Source organism: Somniosus microcephalus, chromosome 4 (assembly GCF_052327205.1).
Source record: "Somniosus microcephalus isolate GS21.2 chromosome 4, FLI_Smic_1.0, whole genome shotgun sequence".
Taxonomy (NCBI): Eukaryota; Metazoa; Chordata; class Chondrichthyes; order Squaliformes; family Somniosidae; genus Somniosus; species Somniosus microcephalus.
In genome coordinates this window covers 227,727,751-227,754,164 of record NC_140990.1, presented here as the reverse complement: position 1 = coordinate 227,754,164, position 26,414 = coordinate 227,727,751, and the positions used below count along the sequence as shown (strand labels likewise).

At 41.5% G+C, this 26,414-nt stretch overlaps 1 protein-coding gene across 1 annotated transcript in view; it reads right to left on the bottom strand.

The window, feature by feature from the left end:
* LOC147120251 (uncharacterized) overlaps positions 1–26,414 on the bottom strand; it is a 368,220-nt gene that overhangs the window by 51,566 nt on the left and 290,240 nt on the right. The window contains exons 22-37 of the mRNA XM_085985896.1: positions 25,924–25,977; positions 22,969–23,076; positions 22,311–22,364; positions 22,087–22,185; positions 20,854–20,907; positions 14,981–15,079; positions 14,510–14,563; positions 14,340–14,393; positions 13,632–13,685; positions 9,332–9,385; positions 6,091–6,135; positions 5,904–6,002; positions 4,977–5,084; positions 4,821–4,874; positions 3,831–3,884; positions 3,592–3,645 (exon numbers count right to left, since the gene is read on the bottom strand). Of these exons, the coding sequence (XP_085842022.1) occupies positions 3,592–3,645; positions 3,831–3,884; positions 4,821–4,874; positions 4,977–5,084; positions 5,904–6,002; positions 6,091–6,135; positions 9,332–9,385; positions 13,632–13,685; positions 14,340–14,393; positions 14,510–14,563; positions 14,981–15,079; positions 20,854–20,907; positions 22,087–22,185; positions 22,311–22,364; positions 22,969–23,076; positions 25,924–25,977 (1,098 nt within the window). The remainder of the gene's footprint in view (positions 1–3,591; positions 3,646–3,830; positions 3,885–4,820; positions 4,875–4,976; positions 5,085–5,903; positions 6,003–6,090; positions 6,136–9,331; positions 9,386–13,631; positions 13,686–14,339; positions 14,394–14,509; positions 14,564–14,980; positions 15,080–20,853; positions 20,908–22,086; positions 22,186–22,310; positions 22,365–22,968; positions 23,077–25,923; positions 25,978–26,414) is intronic.

The window sequence follows — 26,414 nt, the reverse complement described above, 5'->3', positions numbered from 1 at the left end:
CGACAGCTACAAACCACGCCAAGTTAGCGAGGCAGACCGTCAGGCTGAAGGGCTTGGAGGGTTTGAGATGTCCAGTGTTCAGGTGAGTGATGGGTGCATGAGTGCAGAGGTAAGTGTGTTTGGTGTGTGTAAAGTGTTTAAAGAAGTTTAATTACCTTTACTTACCTTTACAGCCTTCCTTCCTTCAGGTCTCGGGAGTCCCTCATCTCACCGGCACAGAAAGCAGAATGGCTGCGAGCTGTCAAAATCTGCAGCATTCAGCTTTCTGTTCTGGAGAGATCTCTAAATCAGCCTGAGAGGAAGGAATTAACTTAGTGTACAGATTGTCAGTGTTTGACAGCTTCAAAGAGCTGTAAAATGCTGATATTTCATCTGTCAAAAGCTCTTGACAGATGAAATGTCAATCTGTGACGTCACCTGTTGCCGGGTGGCCCTTAATTGGCCTGCTGAGCCCGCTGGGCGGGCTCAACAAGGTCAATCAAGTCAAAATCGAGTGGGTTGGCCACAACTCGATGGAGGCGGAACTACAACCCCAAAAGTTGTAGTCCCGCCTCCTACATGCCTCCAATATCAAAATCCAGCCCATTAACTCTGTTTCTCTCTCCACAGATGTTGTCTGACCTGCTGAGTATTTCCAGCATTTTCTGTTTTATTTCAGATTTTCAGCATCCACAGTATTTTGCTTTTGTACTTTAAATCTATGCCTGGTTACTTACCTCTCTGCTAAAGGAAATAGGTGCTTCCTACCCACTTTATCTCGGCCCCTCGTCATTTTATACACCTCAATCAAGTCTCCCCTCAACCTCCACAGTTCCAAAGAAAACAACCCCAGCCTATCCAATCTTCCCTCATAGCTAAAATTCTCCAGTCCTGGCAACATCCTCGTAAATCTCCTCTGTATCCTCTCTAGTCCAGTCACATCCTTCTTGTAATTTTGTGACCAGAACTGTACACAGTACTCTAGCTGTGGCTAGTGTTTTATACAGTTCAAGCATAACCTCCTTGCTCTTATATTTTCTGCCTCAGCTAATAAAGGAAAGTATCCCATATGCCTTCTTAACCACCTTAGTACCTGTCCTGCTACCTTCAGGATTCTGTGGACATGCACTCCAATTACAAAGGGATATCAACAGATTAAGTGAATGGGCAAAACTGTGGCAAATGGATTTCAATGTAGGCAAATGTGGGGTTATCCATTTTGGACCTAAAAAGGATAGAACAGGGTACTTTTTAAATGTTGAAAAGCTAAAAACAGTGGAGGTCCAAAGAGACTTGGGTGTCCAGGTACATAGATCATTAAAATGTCATGAACAGGTACAGAGAATCATCAAAAAGGCTAATGGAATGCTGGCCTTTATATCTAGAGGGCTAGAATACAAGGGGGCAGAAGTTATGCTGCAGCTATACAAAACCCTGGTTAGACCACACCTGGAGTACTGTGAGCAGTTCTGGGCACCACACCTTAGGAAGGATATATTGGCCTTGGAGGGAGTGCAGCGTAGGTTTACCAGAATGATACCCGGACTCCAAGGGTTAAATTAGGAGGAGAGATTGCAGAAATTAGGGTTGTATTCCCTAGAATTTAGAAGGTTAAGGGGTGATCTGATCGAAGTTTTCAAGATATATAGAGAGAAGCTGTTTCCACTGGTTGGGGAATCTAGGACTATGGGGCATAGTCTCAAAATTAGAGCCAGGCCTTTCAGGAGTGAAATTAGGAAACACTTCTACACACAAAGGGTGGTAGAAGTTTGGAACTGTCTTCCGCAAACGGCAATTGATGCTAGGTCAATTGTTAATTTTACATCTGAGATTGATAGATTTTTGTTTACCAAAGGTATTAAGGGATATGGGCCAAAGGCAGGTATATGGAGTTAGGTCGCAGATAGCCATGATCTCATTGAATGGCAGAACAGGCTCAAGGGCCTCAATGGCCTACTCCTGCTCCTATGTTTAAAGTCCTTCTGTTCTTCTACACTTCTCAGTATCCTACCATTTATTGTGTATTCCCTTGCCTTGTTAGCCCTCCCCAAATGCATTACCTTACACTTTTCTGGATTGAATTCTATTTGCCACTTTTCTGCCCACCTGACCAGTCCATTGATATCTTCCTGCAGTCTACAGCTTTCATCCTCACTATCAACCACACGGCCAATTTGTGTATCATCTGCAAACTTCTTAATCATGCCCCCTAGATTGTAGTCTAAATCATTGATATATACCACAAAAGGCAAGGGACCGAGTACTGAGCCCTGCGGAACCCCACTGGAAACAGCTTTCCAGATACAAAAACACCCGTGACCATTACCCTTTGCTTCCTGCCACTGAGCCAATTTTGGATCCAACTTGCCACTTTCCCTTGGATCCCATTGGCTTTTACTTTTCTGACCAGTCTGCCATGTGGGACCTTGTCAAAAGCCTTGCTAAAATCCACGTAGACTACATCAAATGCACTACCCTCATCGACCCTCCTTGCTAGCTCCTCACAAAATTCAATCAAGTTAGTCAGACACAACCTTCCCTTAATAAATCCATGCTGACTGTCCTTGATTAATCCGTGCCTTTCTAAATTATGATTAATATTGTCCCTCGGAAATGTTTCCAATAATTTGTCCACCACCGAGGTAAGGCTGACTGGCCTGTATTTACTTGGTCTATCCCTTTCTCCCTTTTTAAACAAATTTGATAGTTAAAACAAAAAATTTTGAAGAAATGTTGGTAACTTTACAAACAAACCAAGCCTGTAAACCTTGGAAGGGTCTATATAACTTCCTAATGATCATTCATAAGAAATCTAAATGTTGTAAAATATATACTTCTCTATTCCCCAAACTACATCAGGAGTGTTGCACTGCATAGTGTGAAATTATAAATACCTGCATGTCAAACATAAAGCTCCTGTTTTAATTTTATAATTTTTCAATGCAGCAATAAAGCTTAGTGGGAACTGAACAAATCTATTGAAATTCAGAAGACATCTATGACCAGCCAAGTAAATACAGTGTCTGCACTTATAACAGCAATAGAGCAGCTTAAAACAAAGTATTATATGCTGTAGAATAATGGGTTTGGGTTCAAATTTGAAGTTCAGATCCAGAGAGTCATAAAACATACGTTTGAATCTGAAATTGTAATTCCAACTCCCCAACATGGTCAAGTCTACAAAAATGTTACCTCCTTCTTGGTAAAGTTATACATCTTAGAATAACAATGTTTTATTGTTTTTGTTGTGCCTTTCATTTTAAATTCATGATACTCTGCAGCATTAGTCTCTACACATAGTGACCAGAATAATTCTTCTTCCAGTGTGGAATTTCTGTTTCCTGCACTCTCTCTCAAGGCCTCTCTATGTAAGGTTACAAAATTGGTTCGTGTCAGATTTTTAGGGCATATCTGTGATGTGCGTTCATGCCCCATTAAGGATTGGGTTCAACGAGAGACCAAATATCCACCAGAGAAAGAAGAGAGACCTATAATCAATCTGTCTGGGATCAGTTTAAAACTAGATCCCAGTGGTAAAAAGGTAATATTCCAACCCACTGCACTTTCTTTTCTGAAACACAGTTACAATGTACATTTATAACTTTTACTTACAGGAGTTCCACGAGAGCCCAGAGGGCCAGGAGGTCCAATAGAGCCAGGTTCACCCTACATTTTGGTTTAAAAAGAAAAGGTAGTTAATGTCAATAAGATAGAAATACACTAAAATCAAAATTTGGGTCAAAGCATAGCCTGCCCACTTTGTAATAAAAAGTTCTCTGGCATCAAAAATGATCGTGAGATGGTGCAATTTATGTAATATTTTACTTAAGGTGAATATGAATATAAATTACCTTATCCCCTGCAGGACCAGCAATACCAACTGGACCAGGAGAGCCAGGCAGACCCTGTTGCAAAAACATAGTAAAAAAAAGAATAAGTCACAGCACAACATTTGAAATTATAGACAATAATAGATGGCAAGCGGTATTGGGGCGTGGGGGTTGGTGGTGGAGGGCAGAGTTCACCATAGGCCAAATTTTACTCGAAGTTGGGAATAGAGCCGGGGGGGGGGGGGGGGGTGCGGTGGGAGGGGGGAGGATTTTCAAATGGGAAACCCGGAAGTAAGGGTTTCCCACACATCCTGCCTAATTTAATGGCAGGACGTCTTATAAATTTTTTCAACATGTTTCCCGCCCGACAGTCATCCAGATTGAACAGTCTGGGGCCGACTGCGGGAAGAGGATGCCACCAAATGAGCTTTTCCCTCCATGGGGACACCTCAGGGCCGTTACCGGCACTTCATAGAATTTTGCAGCACAGAAACAGGCCATTCGGCACAACAGGTTTATGCTGGTGTTTATGCTCCACACGAGCCTCCTCCCACTTTACTTCATCTCACCCTATCAACATATCCTTCTATTCCTTCCTCCCTCATGGATGTATCTAGCCTCCACATAGTGGTCCCAAGAGGCAGCAGTATTATGGGTGGAATGAAGGAAAACCCACTGGTGACCAAGGGCTCAATCCCGGCCACCATTTACATGCGGCAAGTTAGGAAGGAGCAGGCAGGAATGATCCAAGCGGGGCAGGGGAGCAAATTCCGTTTGCAATGGTGAGGTGACAGAAGCCAGCACTTTCCCGCCCTCTCTCTCGCGATCCTGTCCCATTTTCAATCCTCCCACCCCCCAAATATTTCTGCCTGAACAATAATTTTATTTCTAAATTTTTTTGTACAGTTGTTTACAATCCAGTTGAGGCGATAAGGAGCAGATAACTAATAACATCCTCTAATTGGTTTTAAATATAAAAAGAGCAAAGAGTAAAATAAAGAGTTTACTTACTCTAGCACCATCATTACCCGGGTTGCCTTCAGATCCTTTTCCACCTGCAATACCCTGTCATATGAAAAGAGATGTTATTAGACAGGAACTAGGCACCAAATAATTTGGATTAACTATGTATATATACATTCAATGTAGGTACAGATGTTTGCTTACTCTGTCACCCTTAGGACCTGAAGGTCCAGAAGCTCCTCGTTCCCCTGGCATTCCCTGAAGACCTGGAGGACCTGGATCTCCAAGAGTGCCAGTAGGTCCAGGAAGACCCTAAAATTAAAGAAACAATCACCAAAATGTAGTGCTTCTTACGTGAAGTAATTATTAGGATATTAAAAAACAGGGTAACTTTTGGTGCATTAACGCAGAAGTCTCTTAACAACTTAATTAAATAATTAGACATACTTCCCCTTTTTGTGCTTTAATGTTAAAGATTTGCTGCACATTTTGTCATCATGTCATCTTGAGACCAATATGATAATACCCTTCAAATTAAAATGAGCTCATTACGAGTAAGATGATGAATTCCAATTGGCACAATGAGTAAAGGCATTGTGGTATTGAACCTTACTAAATAAAAAGGTTCAAGTTTCAGTCCTTGGTCTGTTCTGAATCATTTAATCTTAGTGGGGCAAGGTAGGAATTCTACAATTGGCCTTGGCATCCCTGGGCCAGGAAAGGAAAACAAAAATCGGCAAGGATTCCCCATTTTTTAAAACACTGCCTAGTAACTATTGCAGTAAAGTGTATGTATATGGGCATCCTGTGAGGACAGGATTGGGCTCACCTGTGATGCCTCATGCCATCATTCACTGGGATCACATATAAAAAATGGCCATTTGGGTGAGGTACAAGAGGGCTAATACCAGCTGTGGAACCCTGGCATGAGTTACTAGCATCAGGAGAGGAGGGAAGTTAGTTAGGAGGAAAACTTGCATTTATATTACATTCTACCATGCCCTCGAACATCCTAAACTGCTTTCCTCCAATTAATTTTTGAATTAATTAAGTGCAATCACTGTTGTTGTATAGGCGAAGAGTGAGAAGATGAGTAAAAACTGATTGATGTTATCAGTGTTTAATAAATACCTTAGCTCCATCTTTGCCAGCAGCACCTGGAATACCTCTTGGACCTTGAAGACCGGAAGGGCCAGGCAATCCACGCTCACCTGGAATGCCACGTTCACCCTATAATAGTTCATCATATAATATCAGCATTGCACTGTGTTGTCTCAACACATCCATATGTTTTACAGTAAGTTGCAATTATACTTACTCTTGGACCTAATTGGCCTAATGGACCAAGGTCACCTGGGATGCCCTGTCAAGAGATAAATTCAAACAAAAAGGATGTGAAAACTTTTGCATTTGCAAGTATTTTCTAATATTCTTCTTCTCTAAAATAAACTAAAATACTTTACTCTTTATACTTTCAGAACTGGAGTTTTAGAAGCTTGTGCTCATTTCTTTTAAGCCCTGATATAATGTATTATGAGGAGTATATTGCAGGAAGATGAAGAATAAAAAAGGTTTAATAATTCCAATTAATAGTCTTGTGAACTAATCTTTGTCAATGATTTTTTTCTGAATTTCTGTTGGCCAAATGTTCTGTGCTCTGGAATGTTATTCAGAACAGTTAAACTTTATACAGGCAGGACCGTGTGACTCTTCACATAGGTATTCAAATTCTCTTTTATTCTCATTTATCCATATCCTGCTCTAAAAGGATATAAATAAATGGGCTTAACATAAACCAGTCTCCAGTGAATAGTGAAACTACAGCAGTGCCATAGGATCCTTCACTGAATTTGCAGTAATGGAAAAAGGACATCCGATCTAGTAAAGTTCAATTTTTATTCGAATGTTGCTCCGCTTCCAGGCTCCGAAAGCCACCCTGTTAAGTCAGAGTTGGCAGCTCGTGGAAAACATGGCTGATGCTTGCCCTGATTACTTCTAGATTTTCATAGCTGGCATGCGCACTACCATGCAGCAGCTTTGCCTCTGTTTATCTTAAGTTTGTGCAGGTGCAGGCCAAGATAAAACAAAGTGACCCTTTTTAAAAATTCTCATGCCCAAATGCCTGTTTTGTGGCCAGTGAATTTCGCAGCTCCCAGCTGATGTGGGTCGCAGGCACCAAGTCTGGGTTCTGGTGATCTCATTCCTGGATCATTTGGTCAATTTGCAATGTTCAGTATTCCAAAACGATACCTGATTCAGCAAAATGCACGGGGAAGTCACGCCAAGGAAAAGAATAGTAAAAAGTCAGACAAGAAAATAAAACATGAAGAAAAAGTAATTTTGTCAATAGTCAAAAAAAAGACAGCAGAGAACGGTCATATGTGAGAAAAGATAAAGAAAGTCAAGAAAGAATTAATTAACTAATTGAATGTGGATGAATAGATTAAATGACAATTTATGATGAAATAGAAGAAACAGAATAAATAATTAAAAAAATGAAAAAGCAAGTTAAACCAAAGTAAGGCCCACTCTTACTACAGCCTCTCCTTAAATGGTAAAACTTGTTCTTTTATAATATAACTGTCAGCATGAAGGGTCAGATTCAATACTGAGTTCACCTCTTCTCATCTGTCTTCCAAATCTGCTTATGTTGGAGAAGCAGCACTGTTGAAATATCATCGCCTCCAAGTTCCCATCCAAGTTACACAATTTCCACTTGGACATATATTGCCATTTCCTCATTATCACTGGGCCAAACCTCTGGAATTCCCTATGTGACACTATAGTGGCAAACCCATCACCAAACTGTAGTTGTTCAAGAAAAAGGCCCAACACCAACATCTCAGGGCAAATGGGGAGGTAACAAATTTGGCGTTGCCAGCATCACTCATATCCCGAGAACAAATAAGAAAAACCATTATAGGCTCTTATTAGACTGAGTTACACACATTGAAGGGTAGAGTAACCCATTCAGATTTCATTGACAAGGCAAGGAGCAATGAGAGAAAGTAAACAGGGATATGTTGTGCAAGGGAAAAATACTGAAATGCCAGGAAGAAAAGACTAAAAGAAAGAACAGGAAAAATAATCAACCAGACTGAGTAGATTGGACAAAATCATAAAACGAAGCAAATCCAAAATAAGAATGGCAATAAAGGAAGAAAGGACTGAAATAGAAGCAGAACTGGCAATAAACCTCAAACAAGCATTGGCAGAACAGGAGTAGCCATGGAATGGAGAAACAAAACACATATAATTATTGCTGCAGAAGCAACTTCTTACACTGTTACTGTCAAAAAAGACTGACATTTTTGGGGTTTCTAGAAAAAAGTTCCTCAGATTTTGGTGCTGCACCAGTCACTTGATTCTGTTTTTCCAGGTAAATGCTTTGTAGTTATTATTCCATAATACTTAACCCGAGAGACTCCATACATATTAAACGTACACCGTTTTCACTTTTACTGCCTCACTCACTCAGTAGGCTAAAATTAAATTATTTATCACCGTGCAATCATTTTATTGGTCAATATCCATTTCATTTCTGAGTTATTTTTTAATTGTTTGCTTTTATGTTTAAAAATATATCTATAATCAAAACAGAAAGGTTTTCCCTTTCTGAAATGAAATGGAACAGGGGTTGAGTTTTCATTCCTTAATCGCAATATTTGGATTTTGCCCATAAAGTATGTTTCTGTGTAGAGGCATTTTTCTGCTGCTTACTTTTGCAAGAATTCTATTAATAAACTCAATATATTTGCATTACTGGTATATCAAACAAACTGTTACTCATGCATTTGCCCATCCCAACTGAACCCAGGCATCAAGAACAAACCAACTGTTTCAACTGGCTGCTACCAGTGACAGCACAAACACACCAACAAACCTAAATATATTAATATGCTCCTGCCATAAGCATCATGTAATTGAAATGTACAAGAAGTCTATAAAATCTAGATAGGAACGCACATTCTTGAAAACATAATAAGAAAAGACACTTCTTGCTCAGAACCTGCTCTAATTGGATTAGACCAATAAAGAAGTTTCTATCAGCACCATTCATAAACGTCATGCTACACTATAGGAAATAAAATATATGGTGCCTCCAGAGTGAGCTGCACAGATGCAACTGTAATTGAAGTCATCGGAGAGTAAAATTTACACAGGGTATAAAAGGGGTGTCCAACCTGGACCTGCCCATTTCCCTCAGGACGGGTTAGGTTAAAATTACACCCTGGATCTCAAGTGGAAGTGTTAATCTGTCTGGTTTCATTATTGCTTGCAATTTCAATCGAATATAATGGAACTACTATGTCATGGAGCAGATCATTACCGTTTATCATTGTTATGACAACATCTACTTCCATACTTTCTTATCTGATGTCATTTATTAATAGCAGAATTACATAAATCTGGCATATTTTAAACATGTTTCTGTGTAGAGGCATTTTTCTGTCTGCTTATTTTTTCAAGCATTCTATTAATAAACTCAATATATTTGTGTTATTGGTATATTGGAGAAGATTTCATGTGGATGATTTAGCTTTGCGATCTTATCTTACCTCATTGCCAGGCTTGCCAGGTTCACCAGGAGGACCAGGAGGTCCAGGCAGACCCTAAAGCATTCAAATGTATACAATAAAATTACATTCAGTGCAATTCAGTTATCACTACCAATGGATTTCATTCAACATATTTTACAACCAACATTTTTTTAACCCTCTGTTAAGACAATATTTGTATGGTAACAGATTGTTACATTGAAGGGTTGAAAATTAAATCTGCAATATGATTACGTTTCTTCAGTCTACAATGCTCTTCATTTTAACTTGTGTAAACTTGTATCAAAATTCAACTAGCTGCAAAGGCAAATTTGGTATTTCAGAAAGGGTAAAAAAAACTTGCTTTTCCACTTTGTTTACAATAAATTAGTTGATATTTTCTGAGCAAGATGCACAAAATGTAAAGCCAGACCTGGTTTTGATATCAATTTGTAGGGTTATTATGTTTTTAGATACCCATTTTACTCTTTTCAAGTAAATAGTCCAAGGCCCTGCAATTACACCATGGGATAGTAAACATAAAAACACTGAATCCGCGATTTCGCCTGCGGAGGTGGGATCGCGGTGGGAGAGGTGGTTGGCGGATCCCGGTCCCGCTCCCGGCTGCAGCCACTCTGTGAAAAGGGTTTTACTTTGATTGGGCTTGTTAAGCCCGCCCTGCGAGGTTCCCGGCCAATTAAAAGGAAGCGGGTCTGATGACATGATTTAATGGCGTGTCATCAGCCGGTTTCCTTATAGGGACCATGGCCACATTCATTTTGACAGTTGTTCTGACAGTGTTGTACAGCATTGAGGTGCTGCAAACATTGCACAGAGGTGCACGGTTGCACTCAGGCTCTCACATGACTCCCTCCATATGCTTATGGAGGGAGTCACAGCAAGCAAGGAGATTCTCTTCCCTTCCCATGGGCGGAAGAGACCTCCCCAGGACACCAATGCAGCTTGGTTGCATAAAGCACAGGAGGGCAAAAGCAGGGATGTCGTCAGGAGGGCCAGGCTGCAGTGGCGCAAACCTTTCAATGATCTCAGTAGATCACGAAATGTTACTGCAAAGCCACACTTGACCTCATCCTGCTGTGCCACTCATCACATTCCCATAACTCTGCCTTCCCTACCCTACTCCTGCACATCCTTACTCACACCAACTTAACTTGCACCTCCACCCAGCCCTCTCTATCTACATTATCACTTCCCCATCTCACTAGCCACCCCTCACACTCACTCTCATCCTAGTCCAATCATACCAACTAACAACACACAAGGGTAGGCACTTGGGTGTTTTATGCAATGTTCATGTAAATTTTCTGGTAATGTGTTGTCAAACATTGAAATCTTTATTTTCAACACTTTACCTTATTGGACTGATCTGTGCTCACCTTTGGAAGTATCTTAGTGAGTTCTAGTGAATGTTGAGATATAACTTCCTCCCCCCACCCCCACAAATGTGAAGAGCGTGAAACGAATGGCTTGGACATTGTAGGGATGCTTCATGGTGCTGGTGTGAGGTGGTGGCAACCTGGTGCATCATGTGGCAGCCAGGGTGTACAGCATCAAGTGAAGTAAATCTGGCCATGGTGATGCCATCGCTGGCCTCCCAGGCAGCAATGTTGTTGGGTGGTGATGCCCTGTGTCCTGTGCAGCATCAGGTGATTGTGGAGAAGGTCGGTGCTGTTGTTGGTGATGTTGGTATACCTGGTGATGTTGGTGCTGGGGCTGATCATGGAGGGATTCAGATCTCCAAGGTGAGATTTTTTCAAGAGCACCGATGTTGCTGGAATAGATGGTAGCTGAAGTTGAGATGACAGAAGTGATCTGTCAATGGTGAGAGACCCCCTCATGAGGCCTCCGATCACTTCCCCAGGTATCCCACCAGGCCTCCCCCCACCCCGCGCCCAATGATGATGCTGAGGCCGGCCACAATCCTCCGGTGGCCAGCCCTGATCTACCCTTCACCCACCCCGATCATCCGGCCCCGATCTCTGCCCGACCCTCCCAATCCTTCCCCCGGCCCTGATCCCCGGTCCTCGCTGCCCCCTCCCCATCCCAATCCATTTAACAGCCTGGCCTTCATGCGAACCCTCCCTTTTTTCTGTGTGTGGCCGCAGGCCTACCCGCCCGCAGCCAGCCAGCTTCGCAATCTGGCTAGCGGCAGGTGGGAAACCAAGGCCTCGCATGCAAATCAGGCCCTGCTGTTAAAGTCGGCAGGGCCTGCGGGAAACCCGGCCTCCCGACCGCATCGGAGCCCACCCACTCCCAGCCTGCCTTCCTCCAGAAAATGCAGGCCTTGGTATCTAATGTCCATGTTATAATTAGAAAGACAGTAGATGCTATCTACACAAACATTACATGTTAGAGGCCATTCTAAATGACAAAGGGCCCGATTTTGTGGATTGTGTGGGAAATTTTCGGATTCCCCCGAATGTGGGGTTCTGACACACAAAAAAAAGTGTCAGCCAGCTCCACGCAATTTTCCCTCAAGTGGCCAATTAATTTCCAGCATGTGGGCAGCCTTGCTAATTGTCCATTTCCAGTCAGGAAGCCCCACAGTATGATGTCATCATTCGTGGTGCTTTCAAGCATTGCTTCCTCTGTTGGCTTCCAAACGAACCATACAGGATGGCAGAGGAGCCTGCAGCAGCTGTGGCCAATGCCAGACCCCGAGCTGCCTCCAAATTCGACGAAGCTTCCCTGCAGGCATTATTGGATGGGGTTAGGGCCCACAGGGAGGTCCTCTTCCCTAGGTCAGGCAGGAAGAGGCCTCCCACTGAGACCAAGGCTGCATGGATGCAGGTGTCAGCAGATGTCAACTTGAATTTGCATGTAACCTTGGCATCACATCTCTAACTCCTTCCTCTACTCCCCCACAGGACCATACAGAGCCCCCGTCCCCACTGTGGAGGAGGAAGAGGCTGTGCAGCCAGACTCCTCAGAGGAAGCTCCAACCTCTGAGGGCGCAGCGTCAGCAAAAGTAAGCACACCCAGCACCAGCGCAGACACTCACACTTCGAGGGGACCTTCGGGACATAGAGTAGTGTTGTCACCTGGTGTATCACCGCTCACAAGTGAGCATCAGCAGATTCTGGAGACAGGGACAGCAGTGGAGAGTCCTCGTCGGAGGGCGCAGGACTCTGCCAGCTCAGCTCAGCTGCACTGCATGTCGACCCTCTGCCTCTGGGTCCATCCGCAAGAGAAGAGGTGATGGATCTCCATGCACAGATGCAGGAGTCTCTGGCAGGTTTTGTCTCCAGGATCGCTGCGAGTGCGGAGCGAATGGAGGAGTCCATAACGACCATGAGCAGAGCCTCTGTGGAGTCACTGGCGCAGGAACGCATCACCATGGAAAGGTTGGCAACCTCCATGGAGGAGATAACTCGCCAGGGTACGGAAAACATGGTTGAGTGCTCATAAGAGAATGACATCTCTTGAGGAGCGTTGGCCATCTATTGAACAGAGAAACCAGACCTTCATGGAAGTCCTTCTGAGTAGGACTGCCAGTGCAGATACGGGTCCCCATGGCCCCCTAAAGCGCAGCAAGGTGCTCTCAAGCCACTTCCAAGCGCTGGCCCCTTCTGGTCTGTGCAGCTTCAGGTGAGTGAGCAGCAGCCTGGTGCTCATCCTGCTGTTCCTGGTTCTGCTGCTGCCGCCTCTGCTGCTGGAGATCCTCTAATGGCAAGAAGGGAAGGAAGAAAAGGCGTCCCATGCTTCTGGTAGATGCCTCCGCTGAGGAAGCGCTGAGTGAGGGTGGCGAGAGGGGCTTCCCAGGAGATCACGTTGGAGAAGTGTGTGAGGCTCCAACCTTCCACAGCTGTGCCTAAGCCTTGAAGAAGTAGCCCCAAACCTGCAACAAGGTCCTTCAACATACAAATGCTGTCCTTTTAAATCGCAGCTTTCCCGAATGAGCTGCAGCTGACAGCAAGCAAGCCGGCAAGCTTCACGCCAGGTTTCATCAGCGGGGTTCCCCGCAGGCGTGTTTAGCGTGGGCAACCCCTGAAAATCGCAAGGGCGCCCTAAAATCAGCTTAAACATGGTGATAATTGCTCATTACTGTTCCGACTGCCAGTCCCGCCAGTGGCGGGTGGGACTGAATCGGGTTGTGGAGAAACGGCGGTCCGAAAGTCGGACGGGGTGGGGAATCAGGCGGGGGTTTGGGGGGGGGGGGGGTCGCGACCCACTTTTTCGGCGATTTTCGGCCCCCGGCTGCCTGGAAAGCCGCCCGACGGCTGGCAGAAAATCGGGTCCAAAATGTTTCAGATTACATTCATTATATAAATTTCTACCGAAATGTATTTCTTATACATACCTGGAATCCTGGAGGGCCAGGAGGGCCTTGTTCTCCTCTGTCTCCTGCTTGACCCTGAGCAAAATAACAACAAAAAATACATCAGAATGGACAATTTACTTTGTGTATTATTTGTAGTTAAGTCACAATTGCATTCTTTATAAATGTCACTATCAATAGCACACAGATGAAATGGTTCCTCGACATGCTTAAAATTTACTTGTAAATACATCATTGCTGAAACTGGATTGTGGATTATTCTTGGAGATATCAAGAGTTTGAGCTATTTTTAAAAAATGAATGCATAATTCTAGCAAAATAGATCCTATTTGTTTATGCCATGTTTTGGATGTCAAGACTGTGTATATATTTATTAAAATAAACTTATAATTAGAAAATATAATATTATGTTGCTTATTTTGTAAGATCCTAAGAGGACAACTGTAGGCATCACCTACTAATGGTTATGACATGCATCAGTCTGAAGAAAACTACAATACCTGTCTTTAATTAAAGCAATGTTTAAAGAATGCCTTTGATTCCTTTAAAACAAAGATGATTATATAATTTTTCAGTTTGTATTGTCCTAGTACATTAACAAGAGGACTCTAGCTTAGATTTTGTGAATAGTAATTAACTGATTTCTGTTATGAAGCAAGCATAGCATCTTTCCAATATCTGCATTAAAAGTACATGGAGATACAATTCTTTGCAAGAGTTTGTACTTACCGATGGGCCAATATGACCTTGAGGTCCAGCTTCCCCATCTTTTCCAGGTGTACCCTAACACAATAATTTAAAAAAAAACAGAATCCAGGAATGAACGACCTTTATTTTCAAACCTTTATGAGAGCACTTCGTAAACGTAATTTGTAAGTCATTAAAAATATGCTACTTACTCTCTGACCTGGGACACCAGAAGGGCCCTTCTCACCAGTCTTACCAGGATCGCCCTACAATAAAAATACAAGGATATTAATAGAATTCATTTAAATCGATAAAGCGCACCTGCTGTAGCAGAATGTTGCCATAGTTACATCACTGCACAGGTACAGGGATAGTGCCGTTTCCTTTTTTGCTCATGTACTTCTTTTCCTGAGATCCTTATAGCCCTACCTTTAAAGATTCAAAATTAGAAGTGCATTACAGGTTTCTACTTGATTTTATATAATTATCACTGCAAAGTTATTTAATGGTAATGATATTAATTGAGATTTTACTTTGTGAGCTAGCTGACGATTATCGATGGAAAATGGTAGGCAACGAATCCTGAGGCACACAGCCATCTCCCCACTGGCACAGCACAAACAGAACATTTATGGTATTTCATGCCAATATAATCTGCATAGAATAACAAATTTCTTACTTACACTATTACCCCTTGGTCCTACTGAACCCATGGAACCTGGTGAACCTCTTAGTCCTGTTGACCCCAGTGAGCCGGGACGTCCTTCCTCACCCGGAGGACCCTGGTAACAAATACACAGTGGTTCAAATAAGAAATGTACGCCTTTGATTGTGATGTTATTTCATATGGGACACATGTGCTCTGTACAACTGGAATTAGTATCAGCAGGTAAAAAGAACATGCTGGATAGCATCTTTAGAATTTATTGACAACATTATCCATTTTTTTACTGGAAAATATGGGTCACAATTTTTAATTAAAATTTCTCTCTCATGGAATCTTATAGCACAGAAGGAGGCCATTCAGCCAATTGTGCATCTGCCGGCTCTTTGAAAGAGCTAAACAAACTGACCTCCCACTGAACTTAAAGGATATCAACTAAGAATAGGGAGAATGGATCATGAAGCAATGAGCAATCCCAATATAATAATTCATTTAATTAATATAATATAATAATTAATAATAAAATTTAATAAAAAAATAATGCACAAACACTTAAAATTAGTTTATGCAAATATTGGCCCAGATTAAAATGTTTAAAATTATTTATTTTTTTAATGTAATTTTTATTGTACTTGGTGTAATGAAAGGACATTTAATTAAATTTGAAAATCATAACATTTATATTTATTAGAATTGCCTAAATTGTTTAATTATTTGGGGATTCCATTGCATGTCATTAGGGGAATCCATTCGGAGGTGACTGCAATGGAATCCGCCTTTCTCATTGGAGGACCTGGCCCACATGATCCCAGGGGTGCTTCCAAACTGCCTGCATCCCTGGGATCCGTGGGCCTTTACGCATGCGTACGCCTGGAGGTCTGAGACCTGAACTCTCCATAGCTTTGGAGCCTGAAGGTAAGTTCGGAAATGTTTCGCAAGTCGGAGGTGTGCTCCAAAGGTACGCCTCTGACCACAAATTCAGGGCAATTGTTTACTGTTGCAATATATGCATTAAGAACATAAGAACAAGGAGCAGGAGTAGGCCATACGGCCATTTGAGCCTGCTCTGCCATTGAATAAGACCATGGTTGATGTTTGACCTCAACTCCACTTTCCCGCCCGATCCCCATATCTCTGGAGTCCAAAAATTTATTTATCTCAGTCTTGAATATGCTCAATGACTCAGCATCCACAGCCCTTTGGGGTAGAGAATTCCAAAGATTCACAAACCTCTGAGTGAAGAAATTCCTGCTCATCTCAGTCTTAAATGGCCGACCCCTTATTCTGAGGCTGAGTACCTGTACGCTAACTTTATGGCCGGAATTTTGCCGGCGCTCAGGGGGCGGGTTTGGAGGCAGGATATCCGGCAAAATCATAAAGATTGACAGCGGGTCAGAAACCCACTGTCATCCTGCCTCCAATCAATCTTCCCAGGTATCAGGTCCCCGATTTGCGCATGGAGCCGACACCTAGCGGCGGGAAGAGGATTATAGGCACTTAACTGCTTGTTAACAGGTTGTTAACAGGCAGTTAAGAGTTTTTTTGTAATTTTGACAGGTCTACTGCAGGCTACCCGAAGTCTGGACACCATGCCAGGGTAAGTGTGGCGTGCTGTTGGTCTACTGTAATTTTTCTTCATTGATGACAGCTGCAGAAGTGGTGTGAAGGATCCAATTGTACACTGGTGACTTTCATATGTAAGTAAATGTTGGGAAAATCATTTTTAATGTATTTAGATTTTTCTGTAGGTGACAAGTTTTGAATTGCGTGTGTAGTCCCACCTCATTGGGAAAACCTCTCTCACCAGTGACAGATCGCTTCTGTAACCTCACCTGTAGCTGCCATCTGTTCTAGTCTAAGGAGGGAGTCACTGGAGAGCCTGGGTGCAAGGGCTCACCTTTGTACAGTGATTGCCAGTGTTTGCTGCACCTCAATGCTGTCAAACACTGAAAAATCAACTGTCAAAAAAAATTGATCATGGCCCCTTTAAGAAAACCGGCAGATGATGCGTCATCATCTGATACCGGCTTTCTCCTAATTGGCCGGCAAGCCCGCAGGGCGGGCTTAACCAGTCCAATTGATGCAAAATAGTGTTTGTGCGTTAGACGTCATTGGGGGCAGGATCAGAACCCGGAAGGAAGCTGTCCCGCCCCTAGGCCGCACCGAAAGGTAAAATCCAGCCCAGATCTGTGTTTCCTGTACGAAGACACCTAAATCTCTCTGAACAATATTTCATCAAGTAGGTCGATTGTAGACTTGTATGTTGCCCAAACAGTGACTAACCTATCCAGCGAGATAGTAAAAGTGAAAGATGTTGGCCCAGAAATTCGGGTCTCCATGGGTGAGTACGCACGGGGTACTCACCCGTAGGCCCAACAGAAGTGCCAGTTTTGTGCATGCACTGCGCATGCGCGGGAAACCGGAACTTCCGTTCCCTTAAAGGAAGGAGTTCAGAGGTCGAACGCGTACGCCGGAGAGGCAGCGCGTGCGCCTGGAACTTATGTTTTTTTGCAGGTTTCTCCGGGAGGGTAAGTCTCCAGAAGTTACACATGTATAAAGCAGGCACAAGGCCTGCTTTTAACAAGGTAAGTGGTGAATTAATTAAAATTAAAATATTTTTCCCACAGGTTTATTATTTTTAAATACTTTAAAGAAAGGTAAGTTTATTTTTAGCCCCATTACAAAATGTAATTAATTTTTTCAAAGTTTTAAATTATTGTTTAAAATAGCTATTTTATGTCATTTATAGTTATTTTAAAAATGTGATTTAAAAAAAAAATTATTTGAAGTTTTAGTGATGTTTTGGGGCTTACCGTATTTATAGTTTTGACAGCTCTTCCTGTCAATTTTATGAATGGGCATTTTCCTGGTACCATTGGCTCTCCATGGCCCACGTGATCCCAGGGGACGCATCGAACTAACTGCACCCCTGGGATACGCAAGCACTGCGCGCCGGCAGTTGGAGCAGGCCCAGGATCAGAATCCCATGCGGGCCCACAGCTCAACGGCCGGTGCGCTAGGTAAGTGTACCCGCGGGAAGCCTCCGACCTGAATTTCTGGGCCGTTATAATTTTTTTTAGCGGCTGATGGATACATTTTTAGCAGAGAAAGCACTATTTTCTCCCCTCCTGTACTGAAACCAGTGACTTATGCCACAATATGGTTTCATGGCAGTCAGCAGCCCTCTGGTAACCAAGTAGTCATTCATCATGCATGTCTGAACAGATACATAAAATGACCTATGTATTTGTGTAAATGATGGGTGGCAACAAATTTTGGAAATTCCACAAGAAAGAATCAAATAAAATTGTTGAGTGCACATGCAAAAATATGAAGCTCCAAAACACAGGAATGTTGGTCCATTTAAAAGTAATCACAAGGCTTTCATGATTTGCTAAATAAAACTTTGAGAGTAGAAGTAAAATGGTATGTTTGTCTTTTTGATATGTGCAGCAAAACAAAATGCGGATTGTGAATCATAGTGAATGCCCATGTATGAAAGCCCCAGAGGATGCAAACTCCGCACACTGACTGGCTTTCAATTTTTTTTTAGTCTGAGGATTTGACATTTATATTTACTTTCAATAAGGATTTTGTATTAAAAACACTGAAAAACATTTACCTTAAAATAGCTCAAAGGTGGATTAATTACAACGATAGTTTTTGTTTAAATGGAGATGAGTGTACTCTGCCCAAAAGAACAGCCTCAACCTTCAGTGAAAGAATCTTTTACACACTTGCTGACCAATCCTGATATGGCAGATAATTATGAGTGGCAATAAATACTCTGAGGAAATCCAAAATAAAATCCATCTATTCTAAAAGACAGTTTCAATTTTAAAGATTCAATAGTTGACTGTCCTGTCCTGTTATATTCATGATTTTTTTCTAAATCTGCACATTTTCAGACTGACTCTAATCCATCTTGGCATAACCAGAATAGTGGTACAGAGTCGGGGTTCCCACAGGAGTAGCTGTTTCTGAAGCATAATGACCTTAATTTAGGTTCAAACTCTCGTTTGGCGATATGCATACTATCTGAAGCATAAATCTGAATGACCTTCAGTTGAACTGCTTGAACTAATGCAGAATTGTAAACAATACATTTTTAAAGCAAATATGTGGTTCTTCAATGACACATTCAACTACTATATTGCATCGATATTGTTTTTCAATTCATAACTGAGGAGAAGCAGCTTTCAACCCACTAACATTAAGTTTTATAAACCTCAAAGGGAAGAATGCCTCTGGTTGTGTTGCAATATCATAAATACCTTCACGAACATTCCCTCTGGTCAGTATTTATAGTGAAATCTAAACAGGCTTTTTTTGACTGCACTTGCGAGAAGTACTAACCATTTCAGGGATGCATTTACAACGCTGCTGCACATAGTGACCAAAGCAATTCTTCCCCCATTATTCTTTACTCTGGAGGCTTGTTTGGCAATACAGAATTATTGGGGGGTTTTTCTACTATATATATGCATCGGCTAACTGTATTAATCATTTGTACTTTGTGGTAATGCAGATGGAAATAGTTATGTATCCTATTAATTTTGTTCTTACTTAATACATTTTATTACAGCTAGGAGCATAGGAACAGGAGTAGGCCATTCAGTCCCTTGAGCCTGTTCCACCATTCAATTAGTTCATGGCTGATCTGTATCTCAACTCCATTTACCCAACTTTGCAGTGTACTAGAATTGCTTTTATTTAATAGTACATTGAAACCTCAGGTTCCAGCTCTAAAATAAGAAATGCCTAAAAGTTTGATTATCAAGGCAGTAGGTACATAGAAGGTGTGTATTTTCAGTTTCTTCTAGGTAACATTGAGAGGACTAGCTAGTTAAAGAATCCTTAACTGGGTCAAAGAGCACCCACCATAATACCAGGCAGTCTTTTCATAAGAAAGAAAAGGAAGAAGACTGTGGTGTACTGACTATTCTATCTGAGCATGATGTACTGACTATTCTATCTGAGCATGAGTGTGTATTCGTAACCTAGTTTTTAGAAAAGGCTATGGAGCAGATGTTCACTGAAGTGGAAACACTTATTATTCTAGGATTTTCACCTTTCTCTTTTTTCTTTTGGTACTTTCTACAGAATCTACTCCATAGGGATGTCCTGGTTAAGCAGTACGCATGAATGAATCTGAACCCCAACATGCTGTTAATTAAGCAACAGTTGGAATTCTAAATTTTTCAGTTTCTATTGTATAATTTTCCAAATGTTGTTGAAATGTAATTTTTGTCAATTTAGTTAGCAATTGCAGAATCCAAAAAGGCAAAACATTTTAAGGCACTGTACAGAAAGAAAAAAACATGCCTTTATACAATGCCTTATCAAACACTTGGTGAGACCAGACTTGCTCCTCAGGACTTATCAAAGTGCTTTACCCCTAATTAATTACTTTTTATTGTACAGTCACTGTTGTTACGTAGACAAACACAGCAGCCAATTTGTACACAAGTTCCCACAACAGCAAATGTCTGTTCTTTATGGTGCTGGTTGAGGGAGGAACATTGGCCAGGACACTGGGAAGAAATCTTCACTCTGGAAATATTACTGGCTACTATAACAGTAGGTAATGACACAAATAAAATAAAACCTGATAATATTCTATTAAATATGTTGTGTATTTTGAATGTGTATTAGAATTGTCCACAGGGGATACCACAGTTGTGATTTGCAATGCACTATGGGAAATGTAATGCATTGACTGAAGAAGCACATTGTAAATAAAATGGCCGTTAACTAAACTCTCCACCCTGGAGTCCTTCTTAATTGTTATATAGCTACGTGTATAAAACCCCTTGAGACACAATATAAAACGCCTTGAGACACAACAGATCATCATTCCTTTCTAAATTATATTCCGATTTGAATACATACCGTAGCTCCCGGTTTGCCTTCTGGACCCGTGACTCCCGAGTTTCCTGTGAGACCCTAGAATTTTAATGAAAACTTATTACATCAGTTTATTGGTTAAAGTTTACTATTAAAATACTCACAGAAAACAATGTAACAAGATGCAGCTGAATCCTGTAAATGTGTGACTCGTTTGCCAATAAAAGCCATGCTCAATATTGCTTCTAGTCCAAAAATAACAACAGTGCAGAACTTCATTATTATAAAGTTTTCTCTCTGGTTTCAGTGACTGCACCATTGCGAGGTGTTAATAAAACTCATTAATTAATAAGACGAACAAGCAAGAGTTGATTCGCAAATTCTCACAGGTTTCTAACAACAAAGACTTGGCACTATACTGTATCGCCATTCATTTGTTCTTATTCATCTTATTTTCTTTGCTGTTGCTTTGTATTCCTTTCTTTAATCAATTATTGGTCACTATCCTGTGCTGTATTAGCTTGCTAACTGGAATCCACTGAACAGGCTGAAAGGAACTTACAGGACCTGCCCCCCAGCAATAGTTATTTGAACATATTTTGTACATATGACTGCTTCTAGACCAGTGTTTAAAAATCTCCAAGTATTAGCTCACCCCAGTAAAACTGCATTTTCACAGAGATTCAAGAGTTTATCTCTATTATGCAAATTCAGTCACAAAGGAAATGTATAATAAAAACAGATGTCAAAAGAAAATGCATTGTATCAATGTTTCCCAACCCTCCACAAATGTGTGTTTTAATGCTATGTCATAGTATACCAAATACACAAAAAATACAAAACACAAGAGAAATAAAACAATAAATGCCAGGAGGTTGAACTGTAATTTTAAACAAAACAAACAGACTTATTTAGTCTTACATTTTCAATTCTTGTGTTAATGTCAATCTAGTGAATTTGCAATAGAAAAATAAAGGTTGAATGAAATGATTCCAACAGATTTACAAACCAATCCAAAATTTGCATTTCATATTTTTCATATTTTTGCGATTTTTCTTTAGGTGTTATTTTTATGGCATTTGCTGACCTATTTTTTAATATTCATGATTCCCAACTCGACTTCAACTACTATTGGATTTGCCTTTGATAAGCTGGGTATATAACCCAAGTTAGCAGCCATTAGTTTGAGTAAATGCTGTACATTTCCCTATAATTACTGGTAATGTGACTGAGGCACTACCATACAGTTACTAGTCAAATCCTAATAAATGTTCTTACCCTTGCACCTGGGAGACCACGATCACCAAGACGGCCTGGGTCACCTAGAGATCCCTTCGGACCTGAAGGACCTGTTATACCACGCTGTCCTTGAGCACCCTGATGACATAAAAAGCACATTCTTCATTAATGTTGATTGGAGGTCCTTTTTAAGAGTTTATAAAATACATGCCAGCTTTCTTATAAACTTTTAATTGTTTAGTGTTAAAAAAATATCTACTTACCTTTGGACCAGGTAGCCCATCTTGACCTGGGAAACCACGATTACCTGGGGAACCCTAATTACAAAAAAAATATTCGAACTGTAAATGTACAAAGAATAACAGAAATTATGTAATTTCAAAGTATGTTTTACCCTGCTTATTTTCACACAAGCTCAGATCCATAGGCACTGACTGCCCTTTGGTAACATGCCAAGACGCTACTCGTTGGCAAACATGGATAATGTGTGACTTTGTGCAAACTTCTCAATTTTGGGGAGCATCACAGTCAATCCTGATTCTGTACTCACCAATGCCCACAAGTGCACTTTCCAGTGAGCACTGATAGCAATCTGGTGAAGGAATCCCAGCTGGTTTTCATTGTTGCCTAACTCAGAGCCACAAAGGCTGAATGCAGCATCCCTACTGCGATCCCACTGAGATAAATATGTGCAACACATTGCTTGCTTCCATTAATCTGTCTACTAATTGTTGATATGCCACCTTAAGTACCATTTCTTTCAATACTATACAATAAAAATACATGTTGAAAAGTTACTACCAAGTTAGATTATAATTATTATTTAACGTTTGTTCAAAGGGTTTTACTGGGACTTTCGACGATTATTAACATTTTACGGTCACATATCAATTGTAAATGTAATTCACGTCATGTTCTTACTCTTTCTCCGACTGAACCAGCAACACCAACTGAACCAGGGTCACCACGAAGTCCTCTCTTGCCTTCTTCACCCATCGGACCAAAAGCTCCCTGTGGACCAGGTGGACCCTAAATGGATCAAAGAAGAACACTAGATCAGATGTGTAATATGATTACCTGCAACGGAACAAACCCGATTACATTCTGAATTAGCACACATCATTTCTTTTGAATCTTTCTAAGCAAAGTAATAATTTACCTTTCACAGACCTTGTACTGGTTTTGAAGTGTGTTCATATTTTAGTCAATTTGGGAAAATGCCTTGAAGTCTAGATATTTCTTTGGAATTTGAAGTGATTTAAAATGGGTCATTTGAAAAAAATGCCAGACTGGTGAAATGGGCTGACACATGGCAAATGAAATGTAATGAAGAGAAGTGAGAAGTGATGCATTTTGGAAGGAAAAATGATGAGAGGCAGTATTAACTAAATGGTACAATGTTAAAGGGGGTGCAGGATCAGAGCGACCTGGGGGTGTATGTACACAAATCTTTGAATGTGGCAGGACGAGTTGATAAAGCTATTAAAACAGCATATAGGATCCTTGGCTTTATAAAAAGAGGTATGGGGGGCGCTAATGGGGCTAAAATTCCCTAGCGCCTGGGCGCGGCACCACTAACGCCTCCCGCAAAATTCAGCAGGAGGTTAGCGGCAGCAGTAGCTCCCCGTGGTGCTGAACCGCCAGTGATGACATCATCACTGTGCGCAGCACCCCGCTCACGTCCCGGCCGTAAACTTCGGTTGTGCCCCCTGACCTGCTGCCGGACGATATGTCTGAAAGGGTCAAGGGGGCGTTTTTGCAGTGGCGGCAGTGCTAGTAAAAGGTGCAGGTGTCGGGTGGCCATTTTTTTGGGGCCGATTGCCAGCACCTGCCCCCTTTCACTTTTTTCCTCGGGGTGCCGGCCACAATGGCTCAGCTCGGCACTCCTCTTGATTGCCGAGCTGTTTTCACGGCGCCCCGCTCCCCGGTGGTCCAGCAGGGTCCTGGTGCGTGCTGCACTTGGCCCCTCCCCTTTAATCAGAGGAGGAGGCCTGCAATGACACAGCGCTATGTGCCGATGCACATGGTGCTATTGCACATAGCGCCGTGATATTCAGCTGTAGCGCCCCAAGAAGGAGGTGGAGAGCTTCCAGTAGCGTCCTGCCTCCTGCTTGGGGCACTACAAATGAATTTCAGGCGGAAGGGTGCTAATGTTTTTGGGGCACTGGCAACATCAGCGCCCCAAAAAGGACGACATCCAATTTTCCCCCCATAGAGTACAAAAAGAAGGAAGTTACTTTAAATCTTTATAAATCACTGGTAAGACCTCTTCTATAGGATTGTGTCCAATTATGGATACCACTCTATAGAAAGGACTTCAAAGCCTTGGAGGGGAGATTTACCAGAATGATACCAGGGATGAGAGGATTCAGTTATGTGGAGAGACGAGAGAAGCTGGGATTGTGCTCCTTAAAGCATAGAAGATTAGGCGGCGATTTAATAGAGGTGTTTATTTTGTTAGAGTAGATAGGGAGACACTGTTTCCACTGGCAGAAGTGTCGGTAACCAGAGGATACAGCCACTGGAGATTTTTTTACTGACTGAGTTGTTGTGATCGGGAATGCACTGCCTGAAAGGGTGGTGGAAGCAGATTCAATAGTAACTCTCAAAAGGGAATTAGATCTCTGCCTAAAAAGGAAATCTTTGCAGGGCTCTGGGGAAAGAGCAGGGGAGTGGGACGTATTGGTAGCTCCTTCTGAAAGCCGGCACAGGCACGATGGGCTAAATAGCCTCCTTCTGTGCTGTATGATTCTACGATTCTCCCCAAAGCCTTGTATCTTTCTTTGCTTTAAATATTTATCCACTTTCTCCTCAAATGAAGCAATAATCTTTGTGTCAACCATTCGTTTCGGCAAAGCACGCCATACTCCAGCAATCCACTCCAAATGAGATTTCTCCTAACCTCTCTCCTCACTCTCTTAATCTCAATTTTACATTGACAAAGTGAACAGAAAAAGACTGTTTCCAGTGGTTGAGGGGTCTATAACAAGGGACATAGATATAAGATTAAATGTAAAGGTTTTAGAACAGATTCCAGGAGAAGCATTTTTTAAACAACAGATTATGATACTGTGGAGTGCAATACCAAAGTTAGTGATTGAAGCAGAAACCATGTCAACATTTAACAATAGGTTTGATAGGAAAGTGAAATAAAGCGATGTGAGATTAGGGCTACTGCTCATGTGGAGGATAAACACCAACATGGACTGGTTGGGCCAAAAGATCTGTTGTAATTTCTGTGCAGTACAAAAATATAACACTAATCTGTTGACAGAATCTTTCATTTACTCATTTTTTCTTCTCAGTTCCGAGGCCTTTTGGTGTCCCTGGTAATCCTGGTGGTAAAGATCATATTGAACCCCAGGCCAACCAGGCACTGATGGCGTTCCTGGCTCTAAAGGTCCATCAGCAAGACTTGTTGTGAAGGACGATATTACTCTTTTGTACTAATGATGATAGCATATCATCCCATCCACACCTTTTTCTCTCCTGAAAATGTTATAACCAGGAATATCTAGTTCCCAGTCCTGTCCATATTTAAGCCACATCTCCATTAGAGCAACTATATCACATCCCACCATAGTTAATTAATGCTTCTAGCTCTCCAATTTTGTTGTGAATAATCTGTGCATTCAGATACAAAGCACTCAATCCTGACTCATTTTTTTGAAATGTAGACCAAATAACAATAGGTTTCACAGGTGGCTGAAGGAAAGGGGAATAAAGTGATGTGAATAAAAAAATGAAAAACTGTTCTTCCTTGTTTTCTCACAATTAATATTTTTAATATCGCTTGCCCCTTCTACAACAAAACCACTAAGCTCTATTGTCAATATGTTTTGTCATTGCTTTATATTGAAAGATAGTGGAACTTACAGGCTCGCCCTTAGATCCGCTTTCTCCCTTGTAGCCTAGTTGGCCTGGTTCTCCCTGGAAGAAAAAAACAATATTATAACCATATTCTAAACTGTCATCAGAAACAATTAGTTGCTAACTTGATTTCACACGTCATTCCTTCATCCAATGACTTGTGATCTTAATCATAATGTCCCCTATTACTAGAATGAATTATGAACATAACCGTAAAAGCATATTTATGGTTTTAAAATTATGAAGGGTTTTGATAAAAGTAAATAGGAAAAAACTGTTTCTGTTGGTTAGTGAGTCAGTAACTAGAGAGCATAAATTTAAGAACATCACCAAAAATATTAAAGAGAAGAGGCTAGGAGAATTGTTTTTTAAGACAAAGAGGGAGAAATTCATTATCGCCCCATTTGGGGCGCTAACTTTTAAAAGTTGAGAAAATCAGCGGCAGGCGCTAATGTTTCTAAACTTTTTTAAAAATTTGGTTTTGTGCTCCAGGAAGG